The following is a 14075-nucleotide window of genomic DNA, read 5'->3' as shown; positions in this document are numbered from 1 at the left end:
ACCACAGATTGCCTTTCAGAAGGAAAGTGAGAAGCTGGTTTGTGATGTCTTGGGTTTTCAGTGCTGCTTGCTTGATGTTTGTGAGGATAGAGCAGGAAACAAGTTAGTTTTCATCAAGCACTATTTCTTGTGAATTATTTGGTCACGGGTTTATGATCTGCTGTAAGGCTTTATTTAAATGTCTTTACAATGATATTGTGTCTGTCTTCTCTCTGAAGTCCCTAGGCCCATCCCAGTCATCACCTAGTTTATTTTCCAAATCCTATTTCTGTGTATGCCAGGGGTGCACAAGTTTTTGGGTGTCTCTTAGAGGGAGCCGAGAAGCCTTGTTGATATCCTAAGGAGGGTTAATGAGGGTGAAGTAGTTCGCTCCTCCAGAACTGCTAACCAGAATCCAAGGGAGGGAGTTCTGAGGAAGCTTAGGAGCTACTCTGGAGAGCTGATACTTTTTGTGTTTGTATATTTTAGTTTATTGCTTGTAAAACAGCATAGCAGGAGAACGGCTAGAGGCTATTGCCAACCTTGTGTCAATTTGGGGTTCAGGCCCTCCTGAAATGGCTAATATGTCAGCAGCATGCCCAGAAAGCAGGCCAACAGCAGTTTCAGCAGGCCCAGATAACAGCACAACAGCAGCAAGAGCAGTTCCAGAAGCTATTATTTCAGGGGCACATCACCATGGACTAGGTGGCTACTTCAAGCAACAGTTCCAGCTCCACCTTGTCTAGGTCCAGAGGCCTATCTGACCAAGTTTGAGTGAGTGGCTACCATAGCCCAGTGAGTGTCACGACCAGGTCTTGGGTGGTCAATCAGACCTAGTGGTCTGAGTGGGAGTCAGGCCAATTCGGGTACCAGAAGATCAGAGTCTGAGACAGGCCAGAGGGCAAACCAGGAGTCAGGCATCAGCAGGCAGGCAGGGCCAGGTACTGGGAAGTCCGAGCCTCAGACAGGCCAGAGGGTAAATCAAGAGTCGGGTTTGGGCAGGGCCGCAGGGTCAGAAGTTGGAGTCTGGGATCTCTCATGCTCAGGGTCTGAAGCAAAGCAGACTGAATTTGTTGCTCATACAACTCCCTGTCATGGCTTCCTGGCTTAAGTACTAGTGCCAGCCAATCAGTGGGCTGCGAGGAGCTGCCACTCAGGTCCTGCTGCGTGGTACTTCCTGCTGGTCCCAGCTTCACAAGGTCCTCTGACAGGATTCTAGCATAACCTTCCTGGGGTGATGTGGAGGGGTCAGTGGTCTAACACCCCCTAGGATTCCCACTTCTAGTCCTGCAGGTTCTTATAGGGGGTCACTGAGCCATGGGCCCCCTGAGTGGTGAGACCAATGCTGCCGACAGGGAATATGCCAATGACTGCTGGTATTATTGTTTAGGGCATACCCTGAGAGTTACTGGTACAAATTCCTCTCAGAACTGTGAGCTCCCAACACCAGCAAATAGGTCAGTGTCTGAGGTGTGCATCAGGGCAGAATTTTGCCCTTTAATTTTAGGTCTTAATCAAAATCAGGAGTTGAATGTTTGAAACTTACATCTTTCATGTATTTATTGACTTCCATTTCATTTGAATGATACCAGTAAAAGATCCCAGTTTCATAACCATTTAAAAAGAAAAATCACCTTGCCCTTCCTATAAATCAGTGTAGCAGAAAAACGAATGGTGGCATCACTCACAGAGGCAAGCAGGAATAAAAATGGTCATTTATAACAGATGTCTCAATTTTTGAATGCCCCACTTGAAAAGTCATAGACTTGATATTCAGAAATGCCAATCACCTGCTGTTCCCGTTGACTCAACTAAAGCTCTGGGTATTTAACACTTCTGGAAGAATCAGGCCATAGGTATCCTAAGTTGGGTTCACCAGAACTGAAGCATACAAAATCAGAGGCCACTTTTGAGAAGTTGGTCTTAAAGCAATAAACTCTGGGCCAATTCCTACAGGTTGCCTTCTGAAGTCAATGGTCATAAGAGCTTCTTTTAAACATCAGCACAGAGGAAGTCATAGGCAGTACACAAGTTTTACTGGTCGTACATAACTTAGGAACTATGCTCCATGTTCTTGAGCACCATCCACTAGCACTTTGTCTATTAACTATTTACATATACACAGCCATAGAGCACTCCTGCAACAAATAGAACTACTTGTGTAAATAAGGAAAGCCCATAAATGATCCAGGAGATTTTTCCTTCAGATTTGCATTATTGTAAAAGTGGCAGATGGTGAGTCAAAGGGAACAACACAAGGAAGGACTCAATGGGGAAAAGATGGTTCTCAGTGGTAGCAGATGACAGAACAAGGAGTAATGGTCTCAAGTTGCAGTGGGGGAGGTTTAGGTTGGATATTAGGAAAAACGTTTTCACTAGGAGGGTGGTGAAACACTGGAATGCGTAACCTAGGGAGATGGTGGAATCTCCTTCCTTAGAAGTTTTTAAGGTCAGGCTTGACAAAGCCCTGGCTGGGATGATTTTGTTGGGGATCGGTCCTGCTTTGAGCAGGGGGTTGGACTAGATGACCTCCTGAGGTCCCTTCCAATCCTGATATTCTATGAAAAGTTCAGGAAAGGAAGGTAGAGAAGAGGGAAATAAAGAAACATCATGAGTCTGCTTCTGCTCCTATTGAAATCAGTGACTAAATTTGTGTTGACTTCAACGGGAGCTGGATCAACACCATTATATATTTTAGAATCACCTTTGTCTGGCTTGTCCTCGTCTGTCCCTCCACAAACACAAGTCGATGCCACACCATTCTGTTTTGTTGTGAGCACGTTCTTTCCATTTCTAGCCAAAAAGTTTTGTCATGGGATCGGCCCAGCGCGTTTTCGGTCTGCCCCGTGGTCGCTTGTGGTCTCTGGGGATCCAGTCACTGATGCGGGTTGTCCACCTATTGTCTTGCCTGCAGACTACATGACCCGCCCAGCTCCGCTTTGCGTCGTACATCACCTGCACTACATCATTCACCTATGTACACCTTCTGATCTCCTCATTCGGTATGTGATCACAGAGCGATATCTTACACATTTGCCTTTCCATTGCTCTCTGGGTGACAGCAAATTTTTCTTCATCTGCTTTCGTTGTTGACCAGCTTTCTGCTCTGTATATCATTGCTGGCAGAACAGTGGAGTTAAACAGTGCTTTCCTTTTCTTCATGGGCAGTTCATCATCCGTTAGAGACGTCTTTATTTTGTTGAAACTTGCCCACCCTGCCTTTCGCCTCCTACAGCATTCCCCTTCGAATGAGTTGTCTCTGCTCAGCTGCTGACCCAAGTAAATATATTTTTCAACCTCCTCGACTTCTTTCCCGTTTACAGTGATGATTCCTTCTGCACAATGTTCATTCTGCATCCACTCTGTCTTCGACGTGTTCATTTCCAACCCAATATTATGCGAAAGTGTTTGCAGTTGCTGCAGTTTGTTCTCTTTTAGAATACTAATCTGAAAAATCCTCTCATTACTAATGTTAATCTATTTGTATTTTTTATCTATTTCTATACTGGCATTGGAAGTTTGCCCGGTTTTATAAGTTTTCTGCAGAATTGAATCGTGAAACAGGATCATGTGTTGGGTAAATATCTTTTCAGAACAGTGTAAAAACTGGATGGGTTCTGAAGTCCTGATAACTGTCCTTAAATATAGATACATCAGTGTGCACACAACTCTAGCTGGAATTATCCCAGGTAAAATATTCAGTTGTTGGCAGCTATAATGTGCAAACTGATTACCTTGCTTTTGAGACTTTGAATTTTAACTAATTAAGAAATGCAAAAATTGAAGTCTGTGCCTAATGTTCTATAAATGTAAAATTCCATTTGTGACCATATTCCAGCTACTCAGGGTAAAGACATAAAATTTAAATCACGCCCCCACAGTAAAACGGAAGAAATTTCACTACTCCATTTGTGGCATGCACAGAAACTTAAAGGCTTAGATAAGAGAAGACCCTACTGGTCACAGAAAATATCATAAAAAGTCTGATTCTTTGTGGGGGTTTCTACCAGTTGCTGTGACAGTGCCATTTGGGTTCACACATCCAAATGGGTGACTCCAACGATTACTTAAACTCATCTTCAGAGGACTATGAAGAGTATGGGAACTTCAGTTATTTTAACTACTCTAGTAATGTGTGTGAAATGGATGACCTCCACACATTTGGTGCCCATCTCACCACCATTCTGTACTCTCTGGCTTTTGTTCTTAGCCTGCTAGGAAATAGTTTGGTGTTATGGATCCTAATGAAGTATGAAAACCTTGTGTCTTTAACAAACATCTTCATCATGAACCTTTGCATCTCTGACCTGGTCTTCTCTTGCATGCTGCCCTTCTGGATCGTATATCATTTGCATGGATGGATTTTTGGTGATTTCCTCTGCAAGGCTGTGAATACTGTTTTCTCCATCAGCTACTACAGTGGTATTATTTTTTTGACCACAATGACTATTCTCCGGTACTTGGCAGTGGTGAACCCCTTGTCAACCTTGAGTACTCAGACACGCCAGCGTGGCATTCAGGTGAGCTTGGCCATTTGGGGTGCTAGCATGTTAGTTGTGGTTCCTGAGATGATTTTCACCCAAGTACAAATTGATCTGGATGATTTCAGGACCTGTGATTACACTGACTTACATTGGAAAAGGGTGGAAATTTATCAGCGAAATGTCTTCTTTCTCTTTTCCTTTGCTATTATTGTATTTTGTTACGTCAAGATACTACAAATTCTGCTCAGAACAAGATCTCACAGGAAGCACAGAACTGTGAGACTCATCTTTACCATTGTGGCAGCTTTTTTCGTGAGTTGGGCACCTTATAATATACTCTGTTTCCTGCAAACTTTGCCAGCTCATTACATCTTTCTGAACTGTGAGATCCAAAAGAACATTGCATATGCCTTCTACATCAGCCGCAAAATTGCCTTTTCCCACTGCTGCCTTAACCCTGTGCTCTATGTATTTGTTGGGGTCAAATTCAGAAGACATTTGATGCACCTGTGCAATCACCTCTGGCCATTCAACAATGGGAAAAACTCCAGCCCCAGGATTTATTCTCATGGCAAATTCCACTATGAAGATAATTCCATTTACTGAAGGCTGCTCTGCAGTGCTAAGCATGGTGAAATATTCAGATTTTAAAGCCATTAACAATAGTTGATTTTAGAGGCATTCATTTGAAAGACTCACATATTTATTCTTTGGAATATTTGAGATGTGGAAAACTAATAGAAAATGTATTTCCATGGGGAGGGGGTAACATCACCTCTAGGCTTTTCTAGATAAGGGGCCAAATTCTGCTCTCACTTACATTCCTGCAATTCCATCATATCCAGTAGCATTGAAGCAGAGTAAATGAGAGCAGAACTCGCCCACTGTCTCTACCTGGGATTAAGCCAGGTCTTATTAGTTTGACAGTAGCTACATAACTCAGAATACCTGATGTTTTCAAGGTAAACTTTTCACTGCTGCTGTGTACAAAGCTATTAATATTATAAGATTAATACAAACCCATTTTCTGATCCTCAGTAGGAAGTTTTGGTGGTTGATGCGTGGTAGAAGGAATTAAGTTAATGAGTGTGTTAATACTTTCTTAATTCTTGTAAAGCCATAGTACAGAGTGAAGAATGAGCCTGCTTCATTTCTTGTTTTGATAGTGATCTCAATAGATATTGTTTCCTTTATTTGTAAAAGAAATGTTCTTTTCTTTAGAAAGCTAGAACAGTAGGTCTTAATGTAAATGCTTGTTTTGCAGTTCCAGCTGGTATTTAAAATACTTCATCTATGTACAGAAGTGTTTGAATCTCTGAAAAGCAGGCCCAGTCAAAGTTAGGCATGCACATATCGTTGAGTATACCAGCTTATGCATACAAATATGAGATGTGCCTATGCAACTCAGGTAGATGCCTAGGTCGGCTAGACGAAGATGCAATTACCCATGTGTGCAAATAGCTGATTGGTGTGTGAGCTTTTTGGTATTTACATGCAACATTTAGGCATGTACAAACCCTTGCATGCACACAGCTTTGACAATCTAGCTCTTAAGGTGTGAGACTCCTTGACTTTAAGGCCAGAAGGCACCATCATGATCATCTAGTCTGACTTCCTGCAACAATCCATTTTAAATGCAATATATTTTAAAATTGTTGTTAGTTCCATTGGCTTATTTCTATTATGTATTTTCAATACAAAACTATATATTATTGCAATGGGATTATTGAGATGTTGAACACACAAGTCAAGAAGTATTAACTAAAGATTTTCACGAGAACTGACACTCTGCCACGTTTTCAACCTGTGTTTTTCCTCCAAGCCATGTGTGTTACATCTGTTGCCTACTCATAACATAACTGCATTACAGATGCTCTGGAAACCAGTGCTTGCAATTTCTTAACCTTGGTGTAGAATCTCAAACATAACATTGCATTTATGTAGCTCTTTGCAATGGACCCTGAATTAGTTCTTGATTCCATTTGGTAACCCCCTTTCCTAAGCAACCACTTTACAGCATTCCCATGTGGTCCTTACTACAATTTAGTCTGATCTGTAGTTAAAGTTGACCTTTAGTAGGCAACAGATTCTGGGGTGGTTTTAAGAGAAGTTTCACTGTACCTTTTTAGTCTGAGCCTGAATTCAGCTACCAGAACTAAATTCTCAATCTTCCCATGTCTCATTTGGGTTACTCTGGGGAAATCCATCCATCCCATTAAACATGAGTGAGTTTACCCTTTCAGTACAGCTAACACTTTTGGGATAAGCCTTTTCATTGTCTTTAGCTGAGGTATCTTGGCTTGGGGTGGAGGATTCCAGCCAAAGAGACTCCTCAAAAGATCACTGAAATTAAGGAGATTCTTTCCACTGACTTCAATAGACTTAAAATCAGGGCAAAAATGCCTTCAGCTATGCAGATGAAGACTACCCAGAGGAAAATGGATCTGATTCAGGAATAATTCCATTGACTTCAAAGCTACACCTGAGTAAACAAGAGTAACATGAGTAAATTGTCTGCATCATTCAAAGGATGCTGAAAACTTAACTATGACAGGTGCAATGAGGCACCCTCTATAATTCTTGTTTTGGTTGTATTTCATACTCTATATGAGGCCGGGCAATATAATAAAGGGATAAGATTAACCATGTGGATTGTTTTTTGGTTTGGTTTTTTGTTTTTTGTTTTTAGCTTTAAACAGTTTAAATTAGTTTGATTTTTAACTTTGTGTTTTGGTTAGGATATCTGTATTTCTGAAAATGGAGTATGTAAAAGAAATTGAATTTTACTAATGCAGAATAACATGTAACATTTGGTATTTTCTGTTTTCGATTAATTCCTATTAAAACTGTACCTGAAGTATTTGCAGTTTGTCATGTGATTGTGAGCTCTCTTGGAAAGGAACTGTCTTCTTTACTTGTCTGTACAGTGCCTACCGCACTGGGGCCCTGATCAGTAACTGGGGTTCTTAAGCATTACTATAATATAAAATATCTAGCTCTTTTTATATAACAGTTTTTACACCCACATATCTCAAAGTGCTTTACGAGGAGGTTAATATCATTACCCCCATTTTACAGATGGGGGGGGGGGGGGAATCAAGGTACGGTGAGGAGTAGTGATTTGCCCAAGGTCATCCATAGGTTAATGACAGACCCAGGATTAGAACCCAGCTCTCCTGAGTCCCAGTCCAGTATTTCATCTACTAGGCTACACTGTCTTTCTATACATACATTTATTATCCAAAACAAGAATGTGGACTATAAACCACTGTACATAGTGTAGCTTCCTAATGCTCTTAATCTTCATTTTGCAAAATACAGTACAGTGCTGAGGTTTGAGGCCTGCTCATTCTCTATTTGCCGTCAGTGGCAGTGTTGCTACTGACTTCAGTGGAAGCAAGATTAGGCCCATTGTATAAATTCAGGGGTCAGTTTTCAAACTTGAAACCTGGACAATCCAGGCACCAAATAAAACAGCAGCATTTAGGGATGATGAGTGTGGATGCTGTGCAAGAAACCTTAGATTGTTTCATATCCTGTGTTTTTATATATCTGTCTTTTGTGACTATGTCTAGTATGCTGTTGAGTTACCTTACAGGAACATGATCCAGAAGTTGCTTCATGTGTAGAACTTTGTCTGCAGCAGGGTTCCACAGTTGGAGGCCTTGTTCTGTATCTGGCACGGTATCTTTGCCTGAAAAGTAACAGTATAAGTAGAACTGATCCGGAATTTTTCAATGAAGCTTTGCCAGAAAATATTGGTTTGTTAAAACCAAAATCATCTGTGGGAAAGGAAAGGTTGGTGTTGACTAATTTCCCATTTTGAAAAAACTTTGAAGAAAAGAATTTTGAAAGGTTTGGTTCTGTCATTTACTAAATGAAAAGTTCAGGGTTTTTTTTGGTTTTGCAGCCATATTTTTGGTTTTTAAAAATGTAAAAAAAAAAAGTTGAAATTGAAACAAGGTTTTAAAATTATCAAAATGAAACATTTCTACTGACCTGATGCACTTTTTTCCAAATTTTCAGTAAATGAAAATTCTCGATTTTGACTTTTCATCCTGATTCAGGAGGGGGATGTTTTGCAAAATTTTAAATTTTTGCAAGATCGGAAAACTGGGACTCCATAATACAGTGCTCAGCTCTTTGAAACCAAAATTGTTAAAATCAGGAATAACAATGCACATCACACCCCAACCCCAACCTTGGATTTTTCCTTTCTTCCACTTATTTTTAAATAAGCACTTTCGTTGCCTCATAAGAAATTTTTCTTACATATCGACTGTTGAAGAAATAGAGCCTGGTGTTAATTGGTCTCAGAACTCCCATTGACCATTGCTGAATTTGGTTCAAAATATCTGAAAATGAATATATTCTGATAGGTGCCGCCTGAAGGATCACAGCACATGCAAGAGGCAAAACAGAAGAGTGTACTGTGGTGTATTGAAAACAGTGTTAAAATTATAAGATATCACTTTAAGTGTTCAGGAGTTTCCTCATGCTTGCAGGCTAGGGGCACTGCAGGCAAACATGCTATCCCAAGCCTTGAGTAATCAGTCTGCAGCCAGCCAGCCTAGAGCAAGGTGGGTTGAGTTGTGGCTCTGTGCTTTTGGGAGCAGCCTGCTTTTGTCTTTCTCTGTTTTGGGGTTCTTGTGTGTTAGGGTTCTGAATTTTAAGAAATAGTGTTACGTTGCAACATTTCGGAAAGATATAAACATAAAATCTCCATCTCCTCTGTGTGTATGTAAACATAACACACATGAGAAACAGACGCTAGAATACTATATAGATAAGGGGAAGAGCTTTGTATAAGCTCAAAAGCTTGTCTCTCAGCAGCAGAAGTTGGTCCAATAAAAGATTTAATTACCTCGCCCTCCTTGTATCTCTAATATAGATTAGCTCTCAGTTAAAGTGAGAACAGCCCATATGAAGTACTAGAGGGGATTTTGTATTACATATAAAGAATAGCTACATGTGAAAATAAGAGGAACATGGATGTAGTGATACCTGAGAGTTCTGCCACTGATACTCAAGTAATCTGGAGAGTAGCATAAGGGTAAAAAGGATCTTCACTGGTTCTTTGTGAAAATAGGAGAAAGCAGTTCTTAAGGCAAATGCCATATAAATCTACAGAGGAAAAATGCCCCTTTGAAAATGCTCTCGCTCCCGTGCTGGGGCCATTGGAAACTTTCCCTATGCCTTTGCTAGCTAGGTGTGTTCATAAAATTTTTTTTTTAATTTAAAAATTTTCTGTTTTAAAACCAGAGGGTTGATATATTTTTCTGCAGAAATGTCTACATCGTCCAAGTGCCATTTTCCACCAAAAAAGTTTCAACAGTAATTTTTCGACCAGCTCTATTCACCCTCTATTCTGACAATGATTCTGAAGTAACAAATTCAGCATCAGTATTGCCTTTATTGTCAGACCAAATTAGAGGAGTTGTTGAGTTCAGAGGATGAAATTCACTCCTGTGCAGCACAAGACCTATGCATCACTTCCCTCCCCTTAAGCCTTCAAAATAGGGCTTACGTGGGACTTAAGTAATATATAGAACTTGTGCTACCCCCCTACACAGAGCTGAATGTCATTGATACAGAACAAATGCAAATAACTTTGGTAATTACCAAAGTCAAGGCCAAAACTTTTCAGTCCTACTCTGACCAAACTTCCTTTAACTTCAATGGGAGTGGCACCTGATTTAGGAAGTGACATTTTTGGTTATTGATACTGTAGGAGAAATTATGAAAAACCCATAAAAAGTGGATTTTTAAATTTCTACCTACAGTTCAAAGCACAATGGGGCAATGATCTCAGCTGGGATCTCCATGAGCTCCAGTGATACAAAGAAAAACTAATAATTGCTATTTGAAAGCCCCCTTTCAACCTTTCCAGGCACTTGCTAAGTGTAAGTTTCAGTATAAAGCTGCTGCTTCTTTACATATCTGATTGAATATCAATTCAATCAGATATTTCAGTCACACACAAGTCATTTGGTGAGGAAACCATAATCAAAAATCTTATTTTTCTAAGCAAATATATGCACTTTCTTAATGTGTGAGGCAATTTACTTCAACGCATTTCACTTAACATTCAGTGATGTATGCTAGTGTGTAAAAAGCCTGTATTATAAAAATACCTTTTACTTCTCTGTGGTAAGCGAACTCAGCTGCCTCCATTAAGCAACAAGGCAAGTTAAAGGCCTTTCAGAGTCTGTTCTGTCCTCTGGAATGGAAAAAAAGGTATGCATTTACTCAATACCATTTTCTTGGGATAAAAATAATCTTCAATCCAGCATGGGGAAGAAGTCTAATACTCAAGACTTATTAAACTATTAACACATAAGAAATGTCAAACTAGTTCATTTTACTTTTTGATTTTGACTTTTATAGAGTGTCCCTTGATAGATTTTTTTTTTTTTTTTTAAGGCCAGAAGGGACTATTTGATCATGTCTATCATGACCGTCATCTTTGCTCACCTTGTTTTATATATTACATCAGTAGCATTTTCTCATTCTCTCTCTGCAGGCACTGCAGCTGTGAACTTTGTGGCAGAGACCATCTTCTTGTTGTGTTTGTACCATGCTAAACACAAAGGGGCCCTGGTCCATGACCACGGTTTCTAGGCACCATGGTAATACTACTGATAATAATTAATAATGATATGACATTTAACAGGAATGAGAAGGGACAGAGACATGGAGCCCATAACAGCTGGCTGGAAAGAAGACAATTCTTGACTCTCAGAGGCAGTGTGATCCGGCCAATAGAGCACAGACGTGGTGTTGGGAGTCCTTGGAGCTAATCCCAACTTTGCCACAGACCTGCTGTGTGACAAGTCACTTCACCTCTTTGTGCCTGAGATTCTACATCTGTAAAATGGGGGGGAAGGAATGGTGTTCACCCCATTTACAAAGTGCTTCCAGAGCTGCAGATAAAAAGTACTGTATCAGATAAGAGGTAGGGATTATCACTATTGTTAAAAAACAAAACAAAACGAGGAGTCCGGTGGCACCTTAAAGACCAACAGATTTATTTGGGCATAAGCGTGTGTGGGTAAAAAACCCCCTGCTTCAGATGCATGGAGTGAAAATTACCATTGTTGTTACTCCGTGCAATTAAAGGGTTAAAGAGGGACAAGGGACTCATGGGAGATGTAGGCCAGAGGAATCATGGGAGTTGTAGTGAAACCTCCTCAGTGTATTCCAATGTAATGGCTGCCCAGGCGGAGGTAATGTACTTTCTCCCCTCTGTGGACTATACTTATTTTCCCCTGTGTAAACAGAGTCGCCCCCGCACGCGGGTAGTGGCCTGGCTGAGGGGCGCGAGGCAGTGCCTGGCAGGAGAGGGGCTGGCAGGGCCAGGCAGGCTCAGTTCTGCAGGTTACGTTCTGTGGGACAGGAGAAGTCACTGCATTCTGTTTTGACTTTGCCACTTGGCTGCTGGGGGTTTCTTTCCGACGTGCTGTGTGTGTGTGTTGCTGTTGCTTTTTGTAGGCAGACACCCCCCTCCCTCCCGCCCCCTGGAGTGCACGTGCCGGAGCCCCTGTGTGTGAAGGGCATGCCTTCAATTCCTCAAAACTTTGCCCCTCTGCCGCCCGCTCTGCAACTTCCCAAACACTCTCTCCCGGCCCTGTCGGTTTCAGTGCTCCCTTCAGCGCCCTGCTTTCTCTCTCTCTCTTCTCCCTCCCCGCTCCTCCCCATTAGTGACTCTCACAAGTTGGCAGGGGTGTGAGACTGTTTCCCAGCAAGTTTGCAGCGTGTGGTGTAACAGGTAGATTTCCCCCCCGTAGCCAGCCAACAACAAACAGCTGGGGGAGCAGCTGACAGTCGTTTTTCATGCCTTTCCAGGAAGCAGAATAAACGCCACCCAGGCCATTAGCATGCAATATGCGGGATGCTACGTCAGAGCTCTCAAGCTTTCTTTCCCCTGCCTTCCTCCCGTCATCATTCTTCTGTCACTACCAACTCTCCTTTGCTGCCGCTTCTGCCTCCCTCTCGGTCCCCTTGTTCACACGGAGGTGTCTTGCTCTCTTTCTGTCCCGGTGTGAGGCGCTCTCTGTAGTAGTCCAGTATTGTAACCGATATTTGGATTGGAAGATCTTTACGGCAGGGAAGTGTTTTTACATGCCTGTGAAATGCTATAGACATCACAAGTAATAACGTCTCTCTTTCTCCCAAATAGAATTGTGAAAAAGTTCTGTGTTTCTCCAAAGTTTAAACTTGTCTTTGATTGTTCATAATCTTCTCATTAGAGGAGAGTTCTGCAAATTTTCTGGAGGAGCAATGTTGTTTGGACATTTTGTAGAAAATGCGCACACCAATCCTCCCCCCCCCCCCCCCCCCCCCCCCCCCCCCCCGCTCCCTAGACTTATGAAATGCTGACGTAAATATTCACAGAAGTCCTTGTGTAGGCAAATCTACTGCTGACAGTGAGGATTTTGTCTGCACAAAGCCAGCCTGGTGTCGCTCCAGAATGTCTGAGGATTTAGCTGCAGCACTCCCACTATTGTTTACCCTGTTGCACATAGCTTTATACCTGTCTAACAGGTATCACTTTTGTTTATGAAATTATGATCTGTTTTTATTGGCATGCATTTTGCATTCTTCTTGACTAGAGAGACCCTGTTCTGGCCAGCCGGCATGTGGTGGAGTTATGCTGCATATAAGAAAAGGAGAAAGGGCTGGTGAATTCATTGCACTTTTCTCCCCTCACACTGTTTTAACAGGCTTGTAACTCCATTGACTGTCTTCGAGTTACTCCTTTCAAACTGGTATAAATCTGAAGTATCAGGCCCTACGTTTCTTATTCAGGAGCACAAAGAGTGGATACTTGAGTTCTTCAACTCTGATCCCACCCGTCAGTTCACCACCACAGATTGTGATTAACTTTCAGTGCACAAAAATTGAATTTATGTTGTCCATATAACATCACAGGTCCTGGTGAATTGTACTGTAGGTGTGTTTTTTAGTTCTGCATGTACATAAATGGAATATGCAGCAGAGAAGATAAACTCTCTTGAAGGGAGCATTTATATTTTAACAGATTTAAGAACAATGTTTAATTACACAAATATATTACTGTGTACAAGATGTCCTTCTTGCAGTTTTCCAGAGATCCTTAAAAGGGCACCTTCACTTAAAAAAAATCATAGTTCTGTTATGAAAAAAATTACTTACTGTTGTTAAAAAATAAGATTACTATGACTGAAAAAAGATTAGAGAAAAAATATATTTCAAATGTTTCAGTTGGTTTACTTTATGCATTTGACAGCACTGAGTCTATGGTTGATTTCACATTTTCCTCCAGTCAGTTAGCCATGAAACCTGAATCTTATTTATACAGAAGCCCCTTTATAAACCATTCTGACAGTGTAAAGTGGCCTTAAAGTGGGTGTAATACATTTACATTGCCTGAGAGGTGTATAAAGAGGCCTTAATGTAAATGGGAATCTGGCCCATAGTGTAAAATCTTACTTGCATACAGAAGTATATTCAGGATCAGGGCCTACCACAGCAACTCAGGAAAGGAGTCTATTAAAAATGCAAGCAAATGTGATGGTAAAACTACAGAATTTGCTAGGTGGACTCCAGGGCAAGGTAGTACCTAAAACTACT

The 14075-nt window shown here is 41.2% G+C and overlaps 2 protein-coding genes across 13 annotated transcripts in view; both read left to right on the top strand.

Moving 5' to 3' along the window:
* The first annotated feature begins 3907 nt into the window (after positions 1-3907).
* XCR1 (X-C motif chemokine receptor 1) lies at positions 3908-7804 on the top strand. Its single transcript, XM_037890263.2, has one exon. The coding sequence runs from the start codon at positions 4026-4028 to the stop codon at positions 5067-5069; it is 1044 nt and encodes a 347-aa protein (XP_037746191.1). The 5' UTR covers positions 3908-4025; the 3' UTR covers positions 5070-7804.
* Positions 7805-11598: 3794 nt separating this feature from the next.
* FYCO1 (FYVE and coiled-coil domain autophagy adaptor 1) overlaps positions 11599-14075 on the top strand; it is an 85230-nt gene continuing 82753 nt past the window's right edge. For 6 of the 12 annotated variants that reach the window (XR_006288913.1, XM_043540783.1, XM_043540787.1 and 3 more), the window contains exon 1: positions 11603-11689. The gene's annotated coding sequence lies outside the window, so the exon portion shown is untranslated. Of the gene's footprint in view, positions 11690-14075 lie in introns of all 12 variants that reach the window. The other 6 variants (XM_043540786.1, XM_037890257.2, XM_037890254.2 and 3 more) reach the window with 3 other exon arrangements.

The sequence above is a fragment of the Chelonia mydas genome, chromosome 2, assembly GCF_015237465.2.
Source record: "Chelonia mydas isolate rCheMyd1 chromosome 2, rCheMyd1.pri.v2, whole genome shotgun sequence".
NCBI classification, from domain to species: Eukaryota; Metazoa; Chordata; order Testudines; family Cheloniidae; genus Chelonia; species Chelonia mydas.
The sequence above is the reverse complement of the archived record's forward strand: the minus strand, read 5'-3'. Positions and strand labels throughout refer to the sequence as shown.